Genomic DNA, 27,782 nt, shown 5'->3' with positions numbered 1-27,782 from the left:
TCCTGCTGTTTTGTTCTTTGGAAATAATGCTTAGCCGTGTCATCTAAAATGTAAAAATTAAGTGTCAAAACTCAGTTTCCAGTCTCCACCAGTGGAAAGCTAGTTCACTGTGTTGTCTGCAATTAGTGTCCGTAACAGATGAAGTATACTGAATTCTAATCGGAATCAAGAGCTGTTAGGCTATTTTCTCCTATTTTGTTCTCTGAATTTGTGGATTTGGTAGTGTTTCTAGCAGCACTTAAACTGGTTGGAATGTGATAGGTATGTTAATGCCTTTACGAATGTTTTTATGTTGTGTTATCTGCCATAGTGCATACAAGCTATTGGATGGGTATTTTATGAAGTGTGATGAGCAGGGAAGCGAGGCTCTTTGGTGTTTGGGGTTTTTTTCTTTCCAACCTCCTGAAATGTTGAAATTTAATGTGACTCTTATTTTCTCTGGTAACCATCTCCATGAGAATTAACATAGTATTGTTGCATTTTCATAGATATGTTAGATTCTCATCTTAAATACTGTGCGAAGTGCGATCTGCTGCCTCCTCAGTGTTGCGTAGTCCATTTGCTTTTGGATTTTCAAGGTTAAGAAAAGAAACATTAGCGCCTTCTAACAGTGGCTTTCTAAGCTTCAGTATGGTCCATCTAGTCCCAAAAAGAATGGCTTTTCAGGAAGCTTTCCAAATCATAGAGATGCTGGAGAGTACTTCCCACAAAACTGTCACAGCTACTTTTGTTCAAATGTAGTTATTGGTAACCTTCAGTCCTGTAGATAAGCAGATAAATATGATTCTTTTTGCTACAGTTGAGCAAGAAGTTGGAGTTTTTAGTTGTTTTCCCTTGCATTCAGGTTGAATTATTAGTACATTCAACTCAACTGTGTTAGCAGGAGTCTGGTTTCTGTTGCAGGGTCTGTAGTGTAGTGGGTGAAGATTTTTTGTTTGGCTGGCTTTTTGCAGCAACACAAACAATTTGAAACATGCTAGTACCATTGTTTGAATTCAAGATTATTTGTTTGTTGGAAATTATATGGACTAGAAATAGCTGTATTTGATATTACAACTTGAAATATAAGTTAATTAGCTCCTGGAGTAGCATCTGGCAGTCTAGAGTAGCCCTGTTGATTTGCTGCTAGATGGTAGTATTGACAGTTCCTACTCTTGATATAGAGAACTTCAGTCTGCAGTAGTAAGTGGTATATATGTCCTGTAGGTGACCAAAAATTCTAAAATCCATACAACTTTTGGATTGAGTGAAAGCATTGTGTGTTACAGCTTTCTGAGAAGGACATGAGCATGCTGGAGGAAAGAATAAAACGGTCAGCCAAGAGACCATCTGCTGCTCCAGTGAGACAGGCAGAAGAGAAACCTCAGCGTACTCAAAATATCAGCACTACTACTAGCATGCTGCGGAAGGGACCAGCTGAGGACATGTCTTCCAAACTCAAGTATGTAATGATACACAATAGTGTGTGGCCTGCCTAGTGTATGTGCTCGTATCATGTCTGGTGATGTTATTTTAGTCCTTGAATTGTGATCTTTGCATGTTATAAAACGGGCCCAGCGTGAAACAAAACGAAACTCTTTTTTGTCTTGTCTGTCTTGAAATATTTCTAAATGGTCTTGTGCCTTTTTTCACTGCTTCTCCATGGACAGAGTTATGTATCGCACTTATAGGATGTAAGTACTGCCCACTAACTCCTTGGTAGCAAGGCTCTTGTATCTTTCAATTTCTGTCCTAGTCATCCCTTCCTGAGGGTGACAGATTTACCATGGCTAGTTCTAGGTTATTTACATGTCTCTGACTTTAGAGAAACAAAAAATACCTGTTTCTGCCAAGGTGACTGTAGATAAAACTGCAGGCAGACATGGCACTTCCACCTTAAGCAGCTGTTAGAAATATTAGAACTTCCTATGTGTTATACCACACTTGGTGTTGATTAGACTGTATTCTTAACTTGGTAAGGCACACATACAGCACAGAACTGGATGACTGTATGAATTGTTGAGCCTGGAGCAACAGTACCAGAAACATAAAGCTCAAACTGTATTCCTCGCCACTTGCTCTTTATCTTGGAGTAAAAGTCCCTCTTGAGAACTATGTATTTGAACATTTTCTTGAAAAACCTAATATGTAGCACAAGTCATGTGGGATGCTGGGAGTTCTAGACTCAGATGAGCTTGTAAAGTTACTATGTACATATGCATCCAATCCATCATTTAAAAAAACTTTTTTCCCTTTAATGCTATATTCCATTAGTAGTACTTTAAAGTGTGCTAGATATCTCTCAAAATGAACCAGTACACACCTATCAGATGCAGGGGATCTTGTGGTGGGTTATAAGAGAAACTATGAAGGCAAGTAACTAGCAGCTCCTCTTCTGGCCTACAAAAGCTTGTTTTACTAATGGCTAGGGGAAAAGCTAAAGAGCTTATTAGGGTGCTTGAATAAAATCAGAACTTCAAAGTCTGTGCTATTCTATTATGAGAGCTTTAGGGCTACCACTGGATGTTAGTGCTAGTACTCTTGCCTCGTGTGTGTATATATAGTTAACACCTTTCTTTTCTGGTTCCTATAGCCAAAATCGCAACATGGGCAGTCACTCTGAGACAACGCATACAGTTCCACGGGAATTTCAGCTGGATCTTGATGAAATTGAAAATGACAATGGTACTGTCAGATGTGAGATGCCAGCACTTGTACAGCACAAACTAGATGACATCTTTGAGCCAGTTTTGATTCCTGAGCCCAAGTGAGTCTAGCTTTAACTCCTAAGTGAAACAAGCAGTGCTACTTAATTCAATGTCTCAGAATAGATTTTGACCATGTGAGTTTCTGCATTCAGACTTGTTTACACAAGAAGGTAGTGTTAACTAATTTGGAGAAGTGTCAAAGCAACAGTCAGTACTGTGCTGGAATATGGAGAGTGGTTATTTCTAATTAAAAACCTGCTGAAGTTGGGGTGTTTTTAATGGTAAAAGGATCTTGAGTTTGTAAATGCATCATCAATGACTTTACAAGTAGTGCAATAGACATGTTAAAAGGAATGATTCCTTCCTCGAGTATCCTCTGTGAAGAGTGAAGCCCTTTTCTCGTGTCTCTAAACAGTCACTGAAATACAGCATTTCAGTGTAAATTAGACTGCTCTCTCCAAAGTATAATGAATCCTGTTTTCTTCAACTGTTTAGAATCCGTGCTGTGTCCCCACACTTTGATGACATGCGCAGTAACACAGCTTCTACTATCAACTTTGTAATTTCCCAAGTAGCCAGTGGTGATATAAATACTAGTATCCAGGCTCTGGCACAGGTAAGTGAGTTAAGGTAACAACTATTCACACTGTACTAAACTTGTTGTCTGCGAGGGTGATGAGTTGCACAGTAGTAGAGCAATCATGTCAGGTGACGTGGACTCTGCTCAGAATCTCCCTGATGACAAAATTAAGTGCACAGGGGCCATCTGACTCGCTTTAGTGATAGAAATTCCACTCAGATAATGTAGAATATGCTCTTAACACAACCACTAAGAAAAAGCATATATATTTTTTGTGAAGTATCTGTGCTATAAGTTTGAAGAAGCCAGTTAAGCCACTGAGACTTTACTTTTAAATGGAAACTGTTTTACAGATCCTCAGCAAAAGTCTTGCCTCATAGCTTTTACATGTTTCTAGGGTGGCTTTAACTACTTAGTGTGTAATCCAGAGGATTAATTGTTAATTCCAGAATCCATAATGCAGCATTTCATGTTTTCGTTTGTGTACGGGATAAGACTGCAGTTCTCCGAAAGATCAATAATTGATTGTATTGGGATTAGCGATAGAAGTTTGTGGCTACTGATTTCGGGTGAAAGCTTGCCAAGTGGATTGGCCAGAGCAAGACCTTTGCTATAGAAAAGCTTTTAAATTACGGTTATTTTGCACTGTTTGCATTATGTTGATTTGGATGTTTTGGTTTTAAATCTTAGATTGACGAGGTTCTCAGACAGGAAGACAAAGCAGAAGCTATGTCTGGCCACATTGACCAGTTCCTAATAGCTACATTTATGCAGCTTCGGCTAATCTACAATACACACATGGCAGATGAGAAGCTAGACAAAGATGAGATAGTCAAACTTTACAGCTGTATTATTGGGAGCATGATCTCGGTAAGGCTTTGACCTAAAAATTAAGGTGAAGAGTGAATAATTTCCATGCAGAAGTTGCAGGAGAATGGAATGTCTGTCCTTTATTTAGGTTAGCTTACTATTAAGTCTTATTTATAAGGTTTGTTGCTAATTATCTTCTCACCAGACATACCCTCTCACAATTTGACATGGGGAAGGGAAGAAAGTGTCTGTGTTCTTCTACACAATACAGCCTCTCTAATGCTTCTATTAAGCTCCGTTTTAATATTCCTTGCCTTTTGAGTGCTTAGTTGATGGCCTAAGTACTTTCATTCAGTAGAAACAACTTTTTCCTAGTTGCATTTCTATAGGTCAGTGTTGGTGGGGATGACAATATGTCAAATAGTTTGACAGCATAGCCTAGAGAAGTTCCTATATTAAAGTGTTGAATGCAGTGAAAACTTACTATACTGTGTTCAATTTATAGCTATTTCAGATAGAGAGTCTGGCTCAAGAGGCCTCCACTGGTGTGCTGAAGGACCTAATGCATGGTCTAATTACATTAATGCTGGACTCTCGTGTTGAAGACCTTGAAGAGGGTGAGCAGGTCATCCGATCAGTCAACCTCTTGGTAGTGAAAGTCCTGGAGAAGTCTGACCAGACCAACATCTTGAGGTATATAATGAAAATCGTGCCATTACTGCTTCTCTTTACCCATTCTTGTCTGTAGAATCATTCAGCTGGCTAATGAAGAGTTATCACTGGTTGTCAGTGGTGATAAGAATTTGACTACACAGCTGGAGGCAGGCTTTAAACAAACCAGCTTAGTATGATTCCATATGCTTTGTAGTTCAGCAGAATGCCTCTTAAATTCTTGTAACACACTAGAAAATAAGACCTGTTACGGTCTGTAACATTAGCTGACGTAAACTGTTGGACTAACCTCAGTCTCTGGTATGGTATTCTGTGGGGAGTTGGCATCTTCTTTTGCTTGTAGTACTTCTCCTGTCTAACTATCATAAATTTATTCTTTCTAGTGCTCTGCTTGTTTTGCTTCAAGACAGTCTGCTAGCAACAGCCAGCCAGTCCCCTAAGTTTTCAGAACTTGTCATGAAGGTGAGCCTGTAGCGTAGAGGTTTTGAACTTGCTTGGTTTATCTGAATCAACCTACCTGACAGAACATACATATTGGGAAAAAGATATTGTCACAATTTGCAATATTGCTTATAATCTTATAATTAGATGCTACATAAAGTAACTTTATGCCATACAGTGCTAATAGTTTACAGAAGCTTCTAAATAATAATACAAACTCCATACAGAAATCTGCAGTCACCTGTTGGGCTTATTCGCTTAGGCTCAACTCTATGCTGTGAATTCAGACAGTCCCAGGCTGGAGCTGGCTTTCATGTCTAATGACAGGCAGAGTGAACATGCGAATGTCTGAATTTAAAGCATGGGTGTGATCTGGCATGATTTAAAGACAACTTGGGTGTTCTTAATGAGGTTAAACCTGAAGAACTTGTGCTGTGTGTAGGTGTACATAGCATGTATGCGTTGTCTGCTGAAATTTTTACACACAACACATTCAGTCCTCTGTTACAGTTAGAGAAGTCAGCACCACTTTTATGTATCAGCTTTAAAGAATGATCTGAGTGCAGTACAGTTAGAGCTAGTTACAAAGGGAAAGTATGTACCAGTGCAAATACATCTTGAGCAGACAGGCATGGTGTGTGTCTGTATGTGATAGCAGAGTGAAATGGCTCAATGATAATTTGTATAATGTCTGCTTATATAATTCTTCTTTCTGGAGTTTTTTTTGCATTAAGTCAGCCTCTTATTCCAGTGTCTGTGGAGAATGGTGCGTCTCCTTCCGGAAACCATTAACAGTATCAATCTGGATCGGATTCTTCTGGATATTCACATTTTCATGAAGGTCTTTCCCAAAGAGAAACTGAAGCAATCTAAGAGTGAGCTTCCTATAAGGACACTGAAGACTCTGCTTCACACCCTGTGCAGGCTGAAAGGACCCAAGGTCAGAGCAGTCACTAGCTGCATACTTTTGGATATTCATGCAGTCTCTGAAGCTTTTCCTTTTTCTTTAATTTATTCCTTTTTCTTCTTTCAGATCTTAGACCATTTAACAATGATAGACAACAAAAATGAGTCTGAACTGGAGGCTCACCTGTGCAGAGTAATGAAACACTCCATGGACCAGACTGGAAGCAAAGCTGATAAGGATACAGAAAAAGGGGCTTCTCGCATAGTAAGCAATGTAAATGTGTTGGTAGCAAGAGGGAATGTAAGGCCCTTTAAGAAGCTTAACTTTGAGATTGTGGAATATGAAGTAGTAATTCCATTTCCAACATGCAACTACTGTTGGAACTACTCTTCTAGTTTCACTCCAATGGCTGTTTTGGGAACTTGTAGTGTGTTTCTGTTATTACCTTCACGATGAAGTGCTCTCCAGAACATTCAAGTATGCAGCATAGGTTTTATGCTGCCTGGTAGTGCATTTGATCTACTCAAAGTTCACCAAACTGGGTTTTAAACTCTAGCTTCTCAGAAGGAGTCCTGCAGCTTGATGATGTTCTTCCTCTCATTCTGTGTAAACAATGGCTATGGAAAACCCTAGTATCTTCAAGGTTTTCTTTGTCTTGGAAGCCCTGTATCCAGCTAGCAGGTCTGAGGGCACTTTGGGTTTGTCTTGCTTCTCTTCATTTTTAATCACTTTGTTTTAGAAGTCTCCATTTATTTATTTAGGAGGAAAAGGCTGCAAAGGCCAAAGTTAACGATATTTTGGCAGAAATATTTAAAAAGATTGGCTCCAAGGAGAACACTAAGGAGGTAAGTTCTCCCGACCTTCAAGGAAGAGAGCATGGTACATTAGAATGATGTATGCAGCAGTTGTAGTAATGCATAGAAACTCTTTCCTCCCAGGGCCTGGCAGAGCTGTATGAATACAAAAAGAAATATTCTGATGCAGATATTGAGCCCTTCCTGAAAAACTCCTCTCAGTTCTTCCAGAGCTATGTGGAAAGAGGCCTCCGGTTGATAGAAACAGAACGGGAGGGGAAAGGACGCATTACTGCTTCTACAGGTACATGTTATAGCAAAACTGATTAATTTATGAGAAGTGAAGATAGGAGAGCTGCTCTGTCTCCTGGTAGAAACTAGTATTTGCAAATGTTTATGGATTTCCAAAGTGAGTCATGTATTTTCTTGGCACTCGTGCTTCATCAGGAAGCACTGTTTGCAGGGGCTATGCATTCTTTAGTTACAAAAACAGACATTATAACCATCATCACACTAAAGGTAGAAAACATCTGAAAGACTTGATAAACAAGAGATTTTAATTTGTATCCTGTGTTGTGGGTTGAACATTAGCCTATACTTCGTGGGTCTGGTATCAAAAATAGTTTCTGTGAAGTATACAGCTGGTTTGTAACAGCAGCAGCTGTCAGGTTCTCCTTTTATCTTTTGGTTACTAAAATGGTACAGAAAGCTTTTTTGTAGAGTATTGTTTACTGCGGAATTGAAAAGTTTTTTTTAAAATAAATAGGCCTGTTTCTATAGCAGTCTTTGTGCTGACCTCTTTCCAATAAATCAGCTTTTTAGTTGGGTAAATTACTGTGAAACAGTTTGTTAGTCTTTTCATTGCAGTGTTTCATTTCATGAGTATTTGATACAATATTAGAGAATGAGACAAATTATTAGCTGACAGTAAAAACTAATAGCCTCGCAAAACTACCTTTAACTTTCATTTCTTTCACATTTCAGTGTCTTGAGACGTTATCCTTTTCTTCTACTACTTCTCCTATTCCTGTATTGTAAAGTACTTCAGAAAGACAATGCAAGTTTCTTTCAGAATGTCCTAAATGTGCCTGACTAAATGGGACAGAAAATTCTACCTTAAGTACTAAAAGTCTGTACAACCAAGAAATATTCATTCAACAGATAGAGATTTCAAAAGAGAATTTGTGCCCAAATTTTATCTCTTTTCCTCTCCCTAACTATAATAGTTTGATAGAATGAAGTATATTGTTCCATCTTGCAACTGTGCTTTATTTAGACTAAAGTATAAATGCTTAACCTTATTTCTTTTATCTCTTTTAAATACCCTTGCAATAAACAAGTGAAACAAATCCCTGTCCACGCTAAGTCTTAGAACTTGCCATTCATTTCAGAATGGAAAGGCTTTTTCATAAGATAAAATCCTTTTCTAGTCTTTTGTAGGGAAGCTTGAAAAATCTTGCTACATGCCTTTCAGAAATCACTATTTCGGGTAGAATTGGAAGAAGGAGGAGCTTTATGTTACCTGAATGAGAAGTAAAGAGGGGTTAGAATTAGTGGTGAGATCTGCCCAAAAGTACTACTGAACTTAGAAAAGGCAGAAGACTCCAAATATTTCCCATCCTGCTAATTGTTGAGTTCTCTGTGTTGGACATCATGGTTACTGCTGATGCACATCAGTATCTTCCTCTCCACCCACTGTTATCTTCAGCTGTCAGCTTCAGCACTACTTCTGGAGCTTCTCTGCTGTCACTTCTTAAATGTCTCAATTTCTTTTCTTGGTTTTTCAATTGTCACTCTTGCAATGAAATGAAAGGGTTGATATGCCTATGCTAGCAAATGCAAATAGCTTTATTAGTTTATAGTTTGGTCAATTCTTCAATCATTGAACTTTATTTCAAGAAACTGACCAAGAGGCTTACACTTGTTTTGTTTTAATCTTTTTTTATTTTACTTCTTTTTCTTCCCCTCATTCTCCAGGAATTTCTCCTCCAATGGAAGGAACATGTGTTCCTGCTTCTACCTACACTGTATCTTCATCTATAGGAAACACAAATGGGGAGGAAGTGGGGCCTTCAGTCTACTTGGAAAGATTAAAAATCCTCAGGCAACGTTGTGGCCTTGACAATGCAAAGGTATTTTAGTTGACAACACTTGTAAATCCTCAGAGGAGATACTTCATTGGCACTTTTCTAAAGAATTTAAATGGTTGGGTTTTGTGTGCTGAAGGCAGATTCCACTCAGAATTTATGATCTTTCATTATGCTGTATGTCCTAGCTATTCACTGCATGTCACCGTGCCAAGTATTAAATGGCTTTAAACTCATTACTTGGCTGAGTAGCCTTATGTTTCAGTCTACTCTGTTTGCAGCACTGCAGCTGTACATGGATGTTGTTCCCACAGCCCCATAGTTTAGTGTCTTCCCATGTAAATTACTTGAGTCTCAAAGGTTTTAATAGCTTGACTATGGTCTCTCAAGGTTAATGTATATTGACCTCTTTGAGTTGAATGATGTGGAAATTTTAGGTCTTTCTGCTCTGAAACAATCATAAGAGCTGAATGTAGACCTTGAAGCTTTATATATTTTGGGTGTGTGGATACTGAGGCACAGAAATGCTGAATGATCTTGGTATTGGAAACCTGTGGGCCAAAATTTCTATACGCTTTTGTGTAAGCAATCTAGTGCAAATTACTGAAGCTTGCACTCTGCCACCTAAGTGATGCTCACTCTAGCAACAGTCATCGAAGTGTGTCACTGTTTTAACCTTTAACACAAAATTCTATCAGCTCACAGCTCTGAGGAGGGAAAATGTTTCCTGGATGATAATAACAAAATAATTAACATAAATGGAGGTATCAGCTGGTAAAAGAAAAGTGAATTGACATTTTAAGACTTCGGCAGAGTAGATCTTGCCAGCTAATCCAAGTTTCCTCTTCCCCCTCCTCCAGAGAACTCATTGGCTATGATGCTGCACATAGGCGTGGACTTCCCTCTTGTGATTTTAGATTTCAGGCTGTTCATGTCCATACTCATACCAAGCTCGGTGTGTAGTATTTAAATGATGGGAATTGAGTATTGTAGCTAGCTTTGTATGGTTCTGATTTTGGCAACTCTTTCTGCAGATCCATGTTGTATTGCTCCTTTCCTTTCTTTTGTTTTTAATGTTTCCTGTGAAGACGAAAAGCTACTTATTTATGATTTGTACTTCTTATATGTTTTTTGCCACTATCTGCCTTAACACTTACTTTCCTCCCCTGTAGCAGGAAGATAGACCACCTCTGACATCTCTGCTCTCTAAACCAGCACTCCCTACAGTTGCATCCTCTACAGATATGCTTCACAGTAAGCTCTCCCAGCTCCGTGAGTCTCGTGAGCAGTACCAACATCTGGACCTGGACTCCAATCAGACTCATTCCTCTGGCATTGGAACTTCCCTAGCTTCACACTCTTCTGCAGCAGCTAATATTGATGACTTGAAAAAAAGATTGGAGAGGATAAAAAGCAGTCGCAAATAGAGGTGTGAGAGAGACAGCATCAGTGTTGCTTGGGCTGTCTTCAGCTTTAGTTTACTAAACTAGAAGTCTTCATAGGTAAATGGCCTCATTTAGGTCTAATGTATCAAACTGGTTTATATATAATACAGTGGATTTTGGGGAGTTGAGTCATGTGGCACAAATATTTGTACATACTCTGCTTCTCAGCGAGCATCTCTTTGACAATAGAAGGCTGTCTGTGTATTAGTTCTAGTGTACAGACCTGTAAACAACAATCCTCTTGCTCAGACTAGTTTCTCCTAAGTTGTTTTTTTCATTTGTAAAATTGTCTTTAAGATCTTTGCGTAGTTCTTAACTCTTAGAAGATCTTTAGTGATTTCACTTTTAATTTTGTGAATTCTTCTCCATGTAATTCTTGAACTGTTGATTCTGTATGGACACGTGGCATGAAGTAACTAATTTAAGTGTCTTTTGTAAATAAAGTTTGCATTAACTATTCCAGCCTCTGTAGGAACAGCAGTGACTGCTGGTTAGAGAAGTCACTCTTTATTCCTGAGTGCTAGTGACTGGGCATCTAGTAACTGAACTAAGCTATTCTTGACATGAACCTTGGGGTTTGGTTATATTATAAGGAAGGTTAGTTTACTATACACTGTCTGTGGATACAGTCCTGAAACTTCTCACTCTTGCACAAGCAGAAGTGCGTTTTTCACATAGTTGCTTTTTTGAAATATGTTTCTGTAACTTGAGAGTAAATTGAGAATATTTAGTTTGCTGAAATGCTTATTTTAAATTATCTCTTTCTTGTGATGCCTTTACCGATAGTCGCATCTGTGCACAAATACTTCTGAGGGAGCCTGCTGCTATTCATAGGGAATAGAGTAGTAGTGATATACAGTCAGTGGACTCATCCTTAACTCATCTAGTTAAGCAGTCTTCTTTGTGCAGGTAGACCTCACCACCATGTTCTTTTACATCTGATGTCAGCAAACTCTATTTTGTGTAACAAAGACACCTGGTAGTCCTAGTCTGCAAAAGCTGTAGCCTTTTTTTTGGTAAGACTGTCTTCTGATTAGCCTTTTTCAGAAGCTACAAGTGTGAAGATTAAGACATGCACTGTGTAGCCTTTCTAGCTCTTTCATCTCTCTACGGAGGTAATGTGTTTTCACCTCACTATTGCACTTCCATGTGAGGGCTGGTTGTGAGGCATAAATTGCACATCTGTTCCATAGCCAGGACAGAGTTAGAGTTGAACAGGCAGGCTTAAAATAGCACACTCCTGCTCTAAGTTTTAATCTGTTCCATATAACTGCTGCTTCTGTTGTCTGGTCTGTGGACTAGCAATCTCTGCATTAAGGCTGTTACTGAAACTATCCTTCCTGATTACAGTAAAAATGTGACTTTAAAGTTAGTACCTGTACAACAGATCTATGACAGAGCTTCTGCAAATGGGTGAAATCTTCCTTTTACGGGACTCCTAGGCTGAGGTTGCAGTTGACTTAATACTGCTTGGTGCTTATGGTGAATTTGTATGCTGTGATAGCAGATGACTTGTGAGTGTTCTCCTTCCTGTGTTGACATGATGCCATTCATTGCTCCACCACCTTGATTTAATACTTGCAGTCTCCTAACCTGAGGTGGGCATGCACTTTCTTGGGGAACAGAGCTGTGGAGGTTTGGCCCTTGTTAGTAAGAGAGGTTTTGCGCACTTCAACTGGGGCAGTTTGTGAATAATTTTTGTTGGCTGGCAGTAGTTAACTGCCACTACCTTTCAATTACTAGCTGCTTTTTGAAACTTACTGATGCTTAAATTAATCCATATGTTCTTTTATGATGTCCAGCAGATATTTTGAAGAGCTAATGATGTTAAATAGCAATGACTGCAAACCTCCATACAACTATTTTAAATACGAAGCTGAATTGGAAGTGAAATACAGGAATAGTTGAGTAGCAGAAGGTATGGTTGCTTATTATGAATGAGTTTTTGCCCTTTGTCTCTGTAGCGTTTGGTTGGACTCAATATCCTGGGAGTTCTGAACTAAAACTTGTGCACATAAATTAATAAAACCTAATCTTTAGCCCAAACTATTTAAATAACATTAAACTGAATTTTAAAAATCATTACTTTGTATTGTTTGTAACAAGTTAGTATTAACAGTGACTTACTGTAGGAACTGTATGGTCTTGGTTCCCCTCTTAAATATGCACTTTCTCACTGATTATTAGATAGTGAAAGGGTGAGGCTAAATATTTAAACATTAGAAAGGCTAAACATTTTCACTGTCTGATGCCTGTCATTATCAGTTTCTTCCAACAGTTGTGGAACTTGAGCTTTTGAGGTTTCTTTCTTCAGATGTCTGAGAGGTTCTTAATTTTTCTTTGGACAATCAACTTGGGTTGTCTTCAAGTTGGTTCCCAAATTAGCCATATTCAAGGAGGTGGCCAAACAGTAACTGATCAATAACTTTGTTTTTTATCCGAATAACATCAGATAGTTACCTCTACTGTCACTTTGCTTCTTAATGCGCAGTATGAAGCACCACAAAATTCCACTGTTGCCTGTTTCTGTGACTTAATGACACTGTGAATGAGGTGTTTAGGAATATGGCATCATAGGGAGCAAGGACAGTTCCAGATGTTGTGTTTACTTGAAGAGAAAATTGGGCTGAACAAGTTGGCTAGTCAAGAATGTTTGTTTACTGCTGGGTCCTCAGTGGTCCGTAAATTGCTGCTAAAGAGGTGTTTGTGAAAGAACTGATGTTTCTGTTGGAGGCCCTTTCACAATGACTGTGCATGAATTGCTTCCTTCTGAATCTTGTTATGCAGGTAGAAAATACACTTTGGAGCACCCAGCACCACCTGCCATGCAGAAAGTTAAGCAGCACTTCCTTTACTGTATGGCAGTTAATGTATTCATAGGATGAATGGCATACAGCTGGCGTCTGTATTGTAGGGCACTAACCTTGCCAACAGCAATGCTGGTATTTGTCTGCTGTCATAGCTAACAACAACGTCTTACCAAAACAGGTTATAGCTGCTTTACTTCTGATATTAGTATTAGTGTTTTGTGTAATGCCACAGTACTCTAGGGTGATTATCTCCAGTACATTATTGACTCAATTTCTAGAACAGAAAATGAGTTGACTTGAAGGGAAGAAATGGACAGTGCCTGAGGGCATAGTCGTGCTTAGTGTGACTGACTGACTTAAGGCCATCCTCTGAGGTCTGAAATCTGTTGATGATTATAGCTGACAGAAGGGAGGAGAATTTGTTTGAAGTGCAACAGATAATTAGTAGTACAACTAGTGCCATTCTCGTGGTACTCTTGGCTACTGTGAAGGCTTAGATCCAAGTGCAACTAAACTCAGCATGGACAAAAGGAAGAAGATGGGTTTGAACTTTTATTTTCAAGAGAGAACACTTTCTTTTGTCAAGTTACAAGGATACAACTGTTTTACTTCAGGATCTTCTATGCTTATGTTTTTAAGTGGAGCATTGTAGCAAAACAGAGCGAGCAAGATAAACGCTTCCTCTATCGCCCGTGTTTTTCGATGGTTTTTCGCATCCACTTTTTCAGGCGGAATACATGGGTATAAAATCCATATTTGCCGTCGCGGTCACAGCCTTCTCCCCATGAAACTATTCCTACTTGATACCAACGGTTGTTGTCAGGGTTCTAAAGCAAGGAAAAATGGGAGCAAGAGATTTTCAGATCTAAGTCTTCTGTGTGCCCCAGCCTGTCTAGTGATGGATACTGCTTTGGAATTCAGGCTGGCATCTACTGTAACATAGCTTGTTGGAGTAATTTTGTCCCTACTCCTAAACCTCTAAGGAAGAATTGGCCATCATTCTGTGACTGATCTCCGTATGTTCTGAGAAGTTGGTACAGAAATGGGGCTGGTTGACTGCAAAATTCATCTCAGTTGCTCAGCTTGAGCATGAGATGAGTTTGCTTCAGCCACGTAGCAGTTTCAATCTCTGCTTCTGTTTTTTAGACTACTACGACAGTTCGGCATAGCTTCCTATGTTTTATAAGCATGAACTTGTTGAACGTACCTTCATTACAAAAGGTCCCCCACTGTCCCCTTCACAGGCATCTCCTCTCTTTGAGTCTTCAGGACTGTAACCTACAGGCAAGAAGTCAGACATTTTACTATAGAGGGAGTGGCTAGTGTTGGGCATCTTTTCTTTGAAGTAGTGATGCATACATTGAGAGCCACAGGATTGCTTACTGTTTCTGCCAACTGTTGGGCTTAAATCAGTTTTCTAAATTTGTTTTTATATTATATGTAAATTAGCTAACTCTGCTTCTGACTTTGCAGCATTCCTGAATCCACGCTTGTCTTCCATGGTCTGTGGTCTCGTCCCTGTTTTCTTTCATCAGAGTTGCTGTTAGTGCTAACTGCCACTGTGCTCAACAGCTGTAGCTTGAGCTTCTGTGCCTTTCACTTGTCTTAAAAACTTCTGTGTGTGCAACATTCCATGTATCCTGTTCTTTCGATTTACTGTGGAGACACACTGCTGTCATATCTTTCATCTTCCTGTCATTCTGCTCTATTTCCCTCCCCCAGCTGACTGGCTGTTTTTCCTACAGTCTCGCTATGAAAAGGGAAAGGGATTTCACTTCAATTCCGGATGAACTAGATAATATCTTTGCATTTCCCCATTACATGTGTCTCCTCTTCTGCTTTATGTCTGCAACTCAGCTATTTTTCAAGAATGTCAGTTAGAAAAAAATGTAAGAACACTGTATTGTCAGTATACTCATTAAATGGGCTTCCATCGTAACTCAAGCAATCACACGCGTTATTAGATGTAAGCAGCACAAACTCAGTCAAAAATCATTAGAGATTTCCTGGTAGGAACTGATAGTCTGCACGAATGAAGAATACAGCAGAAAGTATTAAACTGGTACGTAAATCCATAGTCTCTTAGTATCTTGAATTCTGTGTTCACTTCTTCCTCAAAAGAGGTATAGATGAGGTTTAGGAAGGTATGACAAGGATTATCAGAAGTACAGAATGCCTTCTATATTAGGGAAGATTTAATAAATTCTCAGCTTGGAAGGGAAATGAAAACGCTGTAAAGGGTCCATAAAATAGCATATGACATGGAGAAGAAATATTTTTAAGTTATTAGTATAGATGTGTACCTCTTCAAATTTTACACAAGAAACTTAAAACATGAGGAATTACATATTCTTTTTTACACATGCCTAACTAATCTGTGGGGCCTGTTGCCACAGAAGTTGTGGGCATGAGTATGAATAGGTTCTAAAAGGTTCAAAGAAGCTAGTAGAGAAGGGGTTGTTCAGCTAGTGCGTAGGATGACTGGTGTGCAGCCTTCAGTGATTTCTTAAACTGTTTCATATACTGGTGAAAAGATAATTTTTTATGCACTCGGTTCTGACACTGCTGTTGCTGTTATCTGGCACAGTGCTTCCGTTAGCATAGTTTCACCTGACATGGTACGATGTTACAAACTTTATTCATAGCTTTAAGTTCTCTCGTGTTTTCTGAAAAAGTTCTTATCATAGGAAAGTTATTCTTCAAGGAGGGCATTTGCAAATGTATCAGAGTAACCTTGCTGTGTGAGCCCCACCTGGAGCTCAGAGACCTTGTCTTCCATGGTAAGTTTGCCTAGTGTCTCCAGTGCTACTTACCTGCACAGAACATGTTGTCAGTGACTTTAACTTTGGTGGATGCCTTGCAAATATCTTGGTCTACAATAGGGACATTGAGCTGTTGCAGAACTGTGGGGAGGTTGCTTGGGCTAGTGGCCCATGTTTCTTTCAAGTTTCCCCAACCAGTTACACGCCCCTTGTAACCTGCCAGCATCAGCCTGTGGAAGGAAGCATGAGTACAAACAAATATATTGTAACAGCTTTCTCCTGCCTGGCTGTCTTGCTGCAAATAGCTTAAATAAGCCATTTTTTTCTTCTTTTATTTTTTTCTTCATTTTTATTGAAGGCCCAAAGAAGGCTTTTATTAGCCTCTGTTTTTAGGACTCTGGGACAGTCTCCTCACCTCTGCACAATCTCTTTGGTAGGCAGGCAGACAGGATGGATGTAATCGCTGAAGATGACAGGTCTCTTCAAGTGCATGAGTGCAATGTCTCGGTCCATGTTCTCTTTCCAGTTGTACTTGGGATGGATGATGATTTTATCCAACAGAGCAATCTTCTCTTTATTTTTTTCATATCTGAAATAGTAACAAAAGAAAACTACTGTACAGTAGTCTTCTGGGGTTTGAGGTACTCTCAAGTACCGTAAAACAGTGCTGTGCTTACACTGCAGCCCCCTTTAGATCACATTTTTGAGAGGCATGTGACATTGGCTATGTATGTTTCCTTGGATACTGAATGATAACCTGTCCTCATTGTATCTCACTACTCTAAGAGGAAGGCTAGTTCATTCCCACTTCAACCAGACTCTTACTTGGCCCTAATGTGCTTGCCAATCCGCACCAAGAGGTCATTTGTAGTTAAGTTCTTGTCCCAGGGTGGATAGTAAAGACAATGAGCAGCAGTCAAGACCCAGCTGTCACTGATGAGGCTGGCACCACACAGCAACTCTTGAGGACTCTTTTTGTAGAGCATCACCTGCCTGAGAGACAACGAGAAAGTAAGGCTTAGCAGGACTAAAGGCATGACTGGCTGAATGTGTCTTAGTGTTGTGAAGAAAGACCAGAACTTGAGCGACCCAGGAAAAGCTGGTGTGCTGTACTGACAAAGACAACTGCCTAAGTGGCTCTCTAGCAAAAGTTTCCCTGGACATGTATATTCTATGTAGTGGACTACTTATCCTATTTCCTTTACCTGGAGAGGTTTCTCATCCTCTGCTCCAGCAGAGCTGGAAAGAGGAAGAAACAAAGATGAAATGTAACAGCACTCTTGCTTTCCTAGATGCTTATGCACTTGACTCAAAAGGAGAGTTTCTTTCCAGCTATTTTAGTACTGCCTTGTCAACTACCTGAGGAAGCTAAATAGAAGCCATAATGCCTGCATGCTGTCTGAGATGGGAGAGCCCCTTTATTTCCCCCTGCTTGAATTGGAGAAGGGAGATGCAATTCCCTATGAAGGACTTACACAAAAATAATTCTTACCAGGGGGAGCTGCCAACCTCTGCATCATCCCCATGGACAACTCTGCCTCCTATGTAGGACTCCAGCAGCTCCTTCTCACTTTTGTCCATTACCTTTTTCTTCTCAAATAAAGGACGAGTGCCACAGTCTGAAAAAATAACAATCTGGCTTTGTTACTCTACCAGAGTCACAAGGGAGAAATGCTGTCTGCAGTCAGCATGCTAGGAAGGAAGTGCTCAATAGCTCCCTAATTACAGCTGGAGATTGACTTCACAGGATTCTTGAAAGAGATTAAGTATCTCCCTCTACTTTTGACAGCATTTGGCAAAGCTGTTGTTTCTGAGGAATAGTGAGTGCCCTGAGGGACAAAGCTGCAACCTTTCTTCAAACTGTGATGCTGTATTAGAGTTTTTGCTCACCTGCTTCACCTGAACCAAAAGTTTTGTCATCAAAGAAGGTTTTGAACTCTTGAGGAAGGGTAGTACGCCCTGATATTTCCTCCAGCTGTTCATTCCCGTCCTCTAGTGAGCTGTCTGAGACAGAAAGACAAACATGGTAAAAAGCATAGGTGCAGTTTCCCTAATTATCAGCCATGTAAATGTTCCTTTTTGTACACTTTTAGTGGGCCTGATGAAGGAATGATGTTCTAAAACCACTGCTCTTTTTAATGGGCCTTGTCTGCCATTGTGAGTTTTCGGGGAGAAGAGAACACCTGAGAGATCTAACAGCTCTATACATTTACAGCATGTTAGTACATGTGATGCATAAACATAGAGGACTTCCATATATGTGTGGTATGCGTACTTCCTTGTCTATGCCTCCATGGCCAAGCACTTCACCGTAGTCACGCATGCTGCATTTGTTTGCCACTGCCTCGCAAGTGTGCCTACCCAAACCAATGCAGGCTTCTCACCACAGTAGTGCAGATCACAGTATTCAAAGTTGGGTGGTTCATCTGTGATGCACCAGGCACCCTCATCATCTCCGTCTGGATTCCGACAGTAATTCTCCAGCAGCTTCACCTCTGGGTCAAGGTGTTTTCCATGGAGCACCTCTTTGGCTTTCTCAGAGTTCCACGGCAGGCACTTAGCTCCAGACACAGTGACTGAGAGGGTTCCAGTGTAAAGCATGCCTTTCTCTTGCTCGCAGGGCTCCACGGGGGCTGGTGGTGTGACCCGTGGAGTAAACTCAACTGTTGTCCTTTCTTCACCTGGAAAGGTAAGAGTTGTGATTTAAGCTTTGCACTCAAATACCACTACCAAATAGCACTGGAACCCCTTTACTAAAGCCTAGAATTCCATGGGGCATCCCATTATGTTTAGGAGCTCCCATGCATGTGGCGGCCCATTGCAATGTTGCAGTGGCAGAGGTGGCTCTTCCAACAGGAGGTGAGGCGAGACGAGGCTGGCGCTTCTCTTTGCCATTAGGATGTTTGGGACAATATTGTAGTCCTTTCTGACGTATCTTTGAAAAAGCTCGAGACAGGTAGGTGCTTCATGCCTAATGCTGCTGTGTTAGAGCCTCCAATGCCTTTCTCTCAAGTGCATAACTAGACCATTCTGGGGGAGCCTTTTACTGTGATACACTACTAAAACAGCAAAATTAACTTTTGCTAATGTTTTTGTAACTAGTGATAAAGGGAAAATTCTCCCTGCCAGACTTTCTACATGTTTTCTTGCAAGTGTCCTGATGGCTGCAAGATTTAAGCAGCATTTCCTGAGTAAGTGGGCACCAAATAATCTGTTCTGCAGCAGTTGCTTGGCCTGAAGCTGCCACCTTGTGCGCTGGGAAAATCCCCATGTGAAGAGAGACCCTCTGACTACTCACAACATAACAGCCGCTGAGCAAGTAGCGTTCACCTTAATTGGTGAGGCTGCTTCTAGGTGAGATTGACTCACATCAGTACAGTTACAAAGGAACTGTGCACAAAACCAAACAGTAAGCTTCTGTAGGTCAGAAACTAACTAGTGAGCAGAGATAGTAAAGATGCCTGATCACCCCAAAAGAGAGCAGCATCTCTCTCCAGATTACCATTGCCCTGGTCTGCAATATGGCAATGATTTTTAAAACTTCAGAACACCCTGTGGTCAAAATGGTTGCTGACCTCTCTGACTTTCAAGAGTTGTTGCCTCTAGTCTCTGCTTTTGGAAGAGAAAATCCTGCTGTGAGAAGGTTCTCTGCTTTCTACAAGTTCTTCTGAGGAGGAGGCCAAGCCCCAGGGGAGATTGCACTTGGCTCCACAATACAGAGCTATGATGAGAGAGGGGTGTATTCTCTTTTCTTGAGATTGTATTAAACTGGGTATCTCCATAGCAGTAAACGTTCAGGCAGGCAGTCAAGCACAAGGTGTATTGGTTTTGTCCTAAATGTAGGAATTCAGACAAAAAAACCTCAGTATATCTCATTGCTGTCACAAATTAGAGGCAGCTGAGCCAGTATTTTGAGGTGCTCCTGAATGGCAAAACTATAGTAGATTCTGGGGGACTGCTGACACCAGATTTACTGTAGATGTAGATTAGTGTAGTCTAGAGAAAACAGCACGTAAGAGGAATTTAGCCAAGGTAGGTGTACGGGCAATTCAATGACTTCTCAGATCCTTTAACCTTTTAAGACACAGCTCTTTTACTCTGACTGACCTCTGTTCACGTAAGATCCTTTCTAACCTTCTCCCCTTCCTGGACACATTTAGTATCTGTCTCAGTGCAGTGTTCCCTGCCAGAGAAGGGCTTGTAGTAGTGTAGTGCTTGTAGAAGATGTAGTGCTGAGGCATACCACACACTGGAATGGGACACTCCTCCCGTTCCACCGTTGGGTCTCGGGTGTAACACCATGGGCCTTCGGAGTTGTTGTCTGGGTTCCTACAGTAGTTCTCAATGAGGTTGGGATAAATGGTGGTATTAAATCTGTGAGAAAAAGCTAGTTAGGCTAGGATGGACACTCTGGAGAATCCTTTAAGGATATGTGGAAGATTAACTTACTTGGGTATATGTGGATATTTGCTTGTCCACACTTGACATTCAATCCCTGATTTGGTGTAGCTAATTGTCCCCTGATAGTTCTGGCCCAGCCCAAGAGAGCAGTTACCTGTCAAAATCCCAATGCAGTGTAAGCCAGGGCCAGCAGAAATGGATATTGTGTTTTTCAAGGTCAGAGGTACCATCCCACAAACCCCTTGTGCTTAAGCACAAGCATTCTCTTCACGGGGGGGGGAAGAGCACACAGCTTAAGCTCTTCCTGCCTTATTGGAGGGAGCTCGCCCTGAGGCTCTGTGCTTTGCTTTGGCTGCAGGTGCAGGTCAGAGCCCTCCCGAGAGGCTGTGCTGGGAGACACCTGACTGTCAGAAGGATATCTACCCCATGCTGTTTCAGTGGGGGAGTTAGGCCGGTTGTGAAATGGTTAGTGGGAAAATAAAGTGGAAGAAAGGAATTTCAAACTCCCTCCCTGCTATTTTTCTTTCTAATCAGATAGCTTCAACAACTAAAGATTTTTTTTTCCTTACAAACTCTGCAGGAAGCAAGTTCCTGGCACTCAGTGTATATGGGAGATTGAAGTCAACATGAATTTCTTACCTTCTAGACAAGAATCCAGAACTGTCCTAGACTTTCTCAGGCCCTGACATACTAGCAAAATAAGAAGAAAGAAACCCATTATATGAAAGGAATCCAAATAAGCATCATAGTTTGAACCAGCTTATCCTCTAGGGACCAAACGCAAGTGCTTTGTCATGGAAGTGAGCTCTCGTAGGAGGGTAGGGAGCCATCTCTCCATGATGGGACAGTGCATACTAAGTGATAGCATAGCATCTGCAGGACATGAAGCAACTTACCTTGATATTTTGACCAAAATGCCTCCTGCAAAAAAAAAAAAAATTAAAAAATTACATATTTAAGAGTAGAGACGCAGAACATTGCTTGCTTAGGTGCTGCAACTCAAACCGGTAGGAGAATGCCCCATCACAACAAATGGAACGGACTAAACTAGCTCTTTTGATAGTAATTATTATGGGCTCCAACACAGCAAAAAATCTGATTTAAAAACATTCCCCCTCATCAGATTCAGGAATCAAGAGAGTACTGTTGTTTCTAAAAAGACAAGAGGCGCTTACAACCTTCCTTCAGCAGAGGATGCAGAGCCTGGTCTACAGGCTCTGAATCCAAGAAGCTCCGAAGTCCAAGGAGCTGAACCTAGAAATTCGTAAGGTCACAGAGCACATGTAGGTATTGCTAAGCTAACTGGATCTACGTTTCTGCCGAGTAGCCTGGGCGTGATTGCTTTAGAAATACTCCACAGAGGTTGTATCTTGCTAGCTTAGAGTCTTAACTGTTTACTGGCGTATGTGCTGTGGAATTCAGCATGGATACTCGCCTTTGAGGCCAGGAGCATATTCCAATAGAATGTAGAACAATTTTAGCAGAGTGAGTGAGTCTAAAAGCCAGAAAAAGGGATGCACTCTGCAAAAGCTTCAGCTCAGAGGAGCCTGAGGCACCCGTACTCCAAGTTTGGTTGCTAAGCCAGCTCTCCTGTGAGCATCTGGCAGTTTGAATATGTGCGGCACCATGCTGAACTAGTGGAAGATGCAGTTTAGGACTGATGGAAATCCTTTTCACTTTATGCTTAAAATAAAGAGGGAGGGAAAAGAACCTGAGCTATAGCTGCATTAACTGGAGTGGCTCCAGGAGGGAAAAATCTCTGAGAAAGCCTGAGCTCTCCCTGGGACCCATATGCATCAGCTCATCTTTCGTTCATAAAGTCTTTCAACCTGAGCCCCTGACTGTGTGTCCAACCTGCTTGTCTCTCAGTACGAAGACCAGCAGAGGGAATGTTTCCTGGAAACACCCATACGTACCGTCTGACTGGTGGATTCAAGGGCTTCAAAAGCCTCCTCGTAACTGCATGTCTCCTCCAGACACTCTCGCTCCAGGTTTCCCTTAAGCATCTCTTCCAGAAATCCCTTGTTGGCACGTCGTGGGCGCTTGAGCAGTGACAGTGCCTGCCCCTTTTCCAGGAAAACTACTGGGTCAGAACACTGACAGTCAAAGGGGTGCTCACAGCAGGAGTGCCCCTTTGTCTCCCCTTGCAGTTTCCAGAAGTCACACACAGCTGCTGTGATAATCCCACAGCCCAGCCTCTTATAGTGTATCATACAAAGAGGAGAAGCCCTGCCAGGTCTACACCTGATAATCAGAGCAGGCTCTCTATAATTCAGCTGTCAGGGCTTGCATCTCTTAGGCAACAGAAGTGTCAGGAACTCTCTCCTATCCTCAGCAAAGCTGCTCTGCTCATTCGCAGTTAGGTAGAGGCTTATTTGCTTGAAGCCTGCTGCTGCTCCTGGCCAGTCACTGCATTTCTGACTTGCCAACCTCTGACCATTGCAATTGGCATAGCTTGGTTCCTGATTTGAGACCTATAGACAGGTCATCCCTCACACAGCAGTGGGTCAGAGAGGACCTAACCTCATAGTAAGAAAAGATAGATGAACTAGAGGATCTAATAAGAGAAAAGGACCAGTGAGCAAGAAGGCGGCATATGACACATGACCTGAAGTTTAGATAAAGGACAGCTGGGGAGGCAATGGAAAATTGCAGCCACCCGGGACAATTGAGAGGCCCAAAAAGGCCCGCAGTTGTATTACACATGGTGCTGGACTGAGCCAACTTCCCTTTCCTCACCATCTCCCAGGGGACCCATAAAAGCCAGTAAGCTCTTGTCACCAGCTGCTGAATGCTGCTACATCCTCCTCTACAGAAAAGCCCTATGCTCACTCCTCTCTCAGCACCCTTCCACTCCCAACTTCAAGCTTTTAGAAGGTCCTCCTGCCTTACCAAGAAAACCTGTGACTGACTTTACCCCTGGAAAGCATACCCCATCTTTCTCTTGTCGCCCACTGGTACTGTTCTTTCCTCTGTGCCATTGAGTCTTACCTCCAGCATGGCTCAGCGTGAGCTGCAGAAGGCTGGAAAGGAGCAGACCCCTCAGTATGCTGGTTTTGTTGCACACCATGCTGTACAGCCCTGGCTGCAGAGGTACTGCAAAGGGAGCAGAGTAAGCAGAGTCACAGCCCCACTGAGTTAATATTGAACCAGAATGAAGAAACAGGACTCCAGAGGTCATGGTGTGTCAGGGACAGTGAGATTGAAGCTTCCCTCCTCTTTTGGCATCTCTCCCTCCCTTCAGGGTATTTTCATTTTCTTACATGAGTGGTGGAAGCCAAGCAAAATGTCTTTGGATCCCCACGGCACTAAAATTAGCATCCCATTTCATAACTGAGAAGATAGCACAAGGAATGAGAGGACAAGCTTGTCTCAGGGCACAGGAAGAACTCAGGCTGGCATGTCTCTGCCAGCTCAGAGCCACCCCAGAAAGAGCAGATCACTCTGCTCCCATGCAGCTCATGGCACCAGCACTGCCTCCTCACCCTGCTCACTTGGGTTCCACCGCTGACTCTTCCCAGAGGCTATACTCTAGTAACTGCATGCAGCAAGACTGTGGGAGCTCCCTAGCCATTCCCAGTCTCTCTCCTCTTTTTAGCTGCAAGCCCCACTGTCTTTTTCCTCCTGGAGTCCAGCTGTCTTTTCCTCCTCTAATTATCAGTAAGGTCAGCCCCAGCTATTTTGGCACCAGAACACACAGTTTAAGTCTCTCCCTTCTCCCTCATCCATGCCAAGGAGAAGAAGGGGTGCCTGCAACAGATTGTGTGGAATTTGAATTTTCCTCCCATTTAGGTCAGCAAAGTCATTGGCAGTGCATACTTCCCATTAGCTACACTTGCCAGTGGAGTGGAGGAACATGAAGTAGTGTGGAGTTTGGGCTCCTTCATTTACTCCCACCTCAGTACTCCCACTTCTACATACAAAAGTAAGAAACAGAAGCTTTGATGAGCAAGGGCCTAGCATGCCCAAAACCAGCCATGAAAACAAGGGTTTCCAGGAACATGAAGCAGGACTAGTCTGGATGTCATGACATCAACTAGGCTACCAGACCTGGGAAAGTTCTAATGATTCCTACAGCAAGCAGAAAATTGGCAGAGTGAGAAACCAGCAGAAAGCAGGGTAGGGTGGGAGTAGTCTCAGGAACTGCCACATGCTTTCTGCTTGCAGGGAGCGTGTGTGCTGTGTCTCTGTGCAGCAGATACCTGTGTAATGTTTATCTCCATAGAAGGAGTGCAAATATTAGCATTTGAGTGGGTGAGGAATGGCTCTGCGGCCACTGGTACAAAGAGCAATTGCAGAGGCTCCCTCCTCATCTAAGACTATCTCCTGTTCTCACCCACCCCCGGATTTTGGAGAGACCCTTTTAGGACGGCTGGGATGCCCTGGGTGGAGGTGATTTGGGTGGAGGAGTGTGTGCATGCAGGAGTAGGCACAATCCTAAAAGACCCCGTGTTACTTAGCAGGGGGAAGCAGCATTTAGGCAGAGTGTGCAGACAGGGACAGGAAGCAGGCATCAGGGCACAAACAGGTTTTGGAAATGTGGTGAAATCAGAGCACAGCAGCCACCACTGCTCCTCACTGTGGTCGAGAGCCCCACATATTTATGTAAGCCCAGCTGTCAAGCAGAGGGCTTTGCTCAGCTGAAGGGGAGAAGAGAGTAGCAGCAAGGACAGTTTCTTTACTCTCAATATGACGATTTGGTTTTGGGTTCACATTGTAGGTGGGACGAGTGCCCTCAGGGGTGCTTTCACCAGGCTTAACTGACTCAGCCCATATGGATGTGAATGCAGGGAAGAAATACCACTGCAGGAACACTGCCACCCTCCCCCCAGATGGAGCGATGAGAGTGATAGATGCTGCTGCGCAAGTGTTCAGTATGGATCCCAATAAGAAAGGCACCTCGACTCTGCAAAGTATTGATTGCTGTTGGGGATAATGTTAGAAGGCAGAATGGGCTAGTGTTAGATAACCTTATAGCCCTTCAGATCCTGGGAACACCAAGTACTGCAGCATCAGTCCATGCCCTGCCACATAGGTAGTCTCTATGCTGAAGATCACCAGTATCATGGTCTTCAGGGGTTTTATAGGATTTCCTTGTAAATAAACAAAACCAACTCTATTTGTTATTTCTGCTGTCAGTCAAAAGGTTTTTCACATAAGAATATGCTGCTTCACTCTAAGATAAAGACAAGGATCTGATGGTGGCATCATCACCAGGTGCCAAGCGGAAGCAATCTGCAGGCTCCTCAGTTAGATGCAGCTGGCTGAGTTTACGCTGTGGACAAGTGATATGTGCAGCACTGGCCTGCATCTTCTCATCTCAACTTGTTAGTGGATCACCAGAGTTATTTCGTAAGAGCTTCCAATATTCTCAGTAGCTTTTTTGTTTTCATTCCTACATCTCTCTGTGTCTCGTCTTCATACCAAATCAGGCAGCCTTTACACTGCAGCTTAGGTCAACGTTGTTACATTGATGCAAAGATGTTTACCATCTTCTTGTCTTTCCTTTAAAATAAAGGTGTTAGTAACTTCCACAGTACCATGCATTATATAGGGTTAACTTTAAGCAACACCAGAATACAGCAGTTAAGCTCAGCTATCAGACAGGTAGCAATATCCACTAATACCATCTATGCCATTTTCCTTTCACATTACTTCTGTCCCGTCTCCTACCTTCATTCTATTGGTTAAGCACTTGTTCAGGAAAAACTTAGTGAAACCAACCATTCTATAATGATGTCTGGCTGCTACTTTTCCAGTTGCTGGTCTTCTTTCCCTCTATGAAACAGGATAAACTCATCTACTATGGCCTTTAGGTTCTTAATTGTAACTGCTGTAACTTTTTATCTCAAGATTACTCGAGGTTACCTCCTCCAATTACATTTCAACTATTTCTTTACATTGGTTTTGCTTTATAATTGGAGATTTTCACTACATCCTGGGCTAGCCCTTTCTGGTATCTTACAATGTTAGTAATTAAAAGTTAGTAATTAAAGATGCTGGCTCTTCTTTCTTTCCATCTGTGAGTTGACTCTTCTGTGTAAGTGAAGAAAGCCTTTGGCAATTATTTCCTATGTTACTATTTTTCCAGCTTCCAGGGCACAGAGTATAGAGGGTTTGGCCTTGACCTGTTTTCTTGGGCCTTTGTCTTCTCTATGGTGGATACAGTTTGCTGGTTCAATAGTCGGGGTATTTCTGAGTATGTTCCTGAAGCAAGTTATACAGTTTGATAGCCAACTGTAACACTTTGGATACAATCACTCATCTCACACAGGGGTTCCCTTGTACCTGAGGATGGTGGAGCCACTAAGCAGGATGGACCTGAGGACCCAGAGGATGATTCCCTTCCCTTGCAGCCTGCTGCTGCCTTTTCATTCAAACACCTTGGTCAGGTTTAAGCCAGTTTACAAGTTGGCCAAGGGTTGAACCCAGGCCAAGAAGTGAGGTTTAAGTCTAACACATAAGTTTACATGCATGCCTAACACCTGGTGAGGCCCACCAGTATGAAGGCCTCCAACCATCCAACAGACTTGTCACCCCGGAGCATTGCAGCAGCATCCCCAAGTGTTGATGAAGATTTGCCAGCACGGTGGAACCCCACCAGCCTGGAGATCTGTGTGTTGCTGCCTGAAACTGTAAGGGTAATGGTGCACAAGATCTCCAGCCAGCCGGGTGATCCACATCTCTGCTGCCCCAAAACAATGATTATCAGCATTACAATGCAGGTGACTGTTTCCCATGGCAGTGCACGGGACCAGGTAGGCGCCCATCCTTTTCCTCTCTATCCTTCTTCCAGTAAGGTGTTTCTCACCAGGATCGTGCCAGCTACGCCAAATGTAATGCACTGGTGCAAGTGTTTGTAATGGATCACAGTAAGCCAGTAAAGCCACTCAGAGCCCATAATGCATTCATTTAAATACCATTTATTGGACATAACTCAAGAAAGGTATAGTACTAGATAATCCTATGTTCCTTTGGATGCTGCAAACACCAGATTGTACAGCATCAGACAGGTATCTCATCAGGCCAGGTACACTGCATGTATCCCATTAATGCCAACATTCACCAGCATCGTGGTCTTTGGGGCTTTTACACCATTTTCTTAGGAGTAAACAACTTTCATTAATTTTGCCGTCAAGCAAAAGGTTGTGCACATAAGAACACGCTGCTTCTAACATAAAGACAAAGACACTGTAGTGGCATCATCACCAGGTGTCCTGTAGGAGCCACCTATGGTCTCCTCAGGCAGGATTAGCTAGCTAAGTTTATCCTGCAGCCAAGTGATATGTACGGCACAGCACAGATCGGCCCCTACCTACTCAGAACAACCACTAGTGAATAATTTTTCTGGAAAGACCTCCTAATTCACAATTGCTCCTACTTTTT

At 42.0% G+C, this 27,782-nt stretch overlaps 2 protein-coding genes across 3 annotated transcripts in view; one reads left to right on the top strand and one right to left on the bottom strand.

Annotated features, from left to right (window-relative positions):
- CKAP5 (cytoskeleton associated protein 5) overlaps nt 1–10,881 on the top strand; it is a 43,328-nt gene extending 32,447 nt beyond the window's left edge. Inside the window, exons 33-44 of one of the 2 annotated variants that reach the window (XM_010144831.1) lie at nt 1,269–1,441; nt 2,573–2,746; nt 3,183–3,303; nt 3,958–4,137; nt 4,583–4,770; nt 5,133–5,211; nt 5,942–6,130; nt 6,224–6,361; nt 6,859–6,942; nt 7,036–7,195; nt 8,869–9,023; nt 10,151–10,881. In XM_010144831.1, coding sequence (XP_010143133.1) covers nt 1,269–1,441; nt 2,573–2,746; nt 3,183–3,303; nt 3,958–4,137; nt 4,583–4,770; nt 5,133–5,211; nt 5,942–6,130; nt 6,224–6,361; nt 6,859–6,942; nt 7,036–7,195; nt 8,869–9,023; nt 10,151–10,405 — 1,896 coding nt within the window. In that variant the 3' untranslated portion in view covers nt 10,406–10,881. The remainder of the gene's footprint in view (nt 1–1,268; nt 1,442–2,572; nt 2,747–3,182; nt 3,304–3,957; nt 4,138–4,582; nt 4,771–5,132; nt 5,212–5,941; nt 6,131–6,223; nt 6,362–6,858; nt 6,943–7,035; nt 7,196–8,868; nt 9,024–10,150) is intronic. The other variant, XM_010144832.1, reaches the window with a different exon arrangement.
- A 2,889-nt stretch (nt 10,882–13,770) lies between these two features.
- Nucleotides 13,771–23,485, bottom strand: F2 (coagulation factor II (thrombin)). Its single transcript, XM_010144830.1, has 14 exons — nt 23,388–23,485; nt 22,313–22,476; nt 21,293–21,317; nt 21,036–21,086; nt 20,445–20,550; nt 20,239–20,369; nt 18,380–18,676; nt 17,886–17,999; nt 17,488–17,614; nt 16,821–16,988; nt 16,411–16,584; nt 16,047–16,225; nt 14,441–14,511; nt 13,771–14,060 (listed from the first exon to the last, which is right to left on the bottom strand). The coding sequence occupies exons 1-14, from the start codon at nt 23,464–23,466 to the stop codon at nt 13,917–13,919; spliced, it is 1,830 nt and encodes a 609-aa protein (XP_010143132.1). The 5' UTR covers nt 23,467–23,485; the 3' UTR covers nt 13,771–13,916.
- Between the last annotated feature and the right edge of the window lie 4,297 nt (nt 23,486–27,782).

Source organism: Buceros rhinoceros, unplaced genomic scaffold, assembly GCF_000710305.1.
Source record: "Buceros rhinoceros silvestris isolate BGI_N320 unplaced genomic scaffold, ASM71030v1 scaffold191, whole genome shotgun sequence".
NCBI lineage: Eukaryota > Metazoa > Chordata > Aves > Bucerotiformes > Bucerotidae > Buceros > Buceros rhinoceros.
The sequence above is the reverse complement of the archived record's forward strand: the minus strand, read 5'-3'. Positions and strand labels throughout refer to the sequence as shown.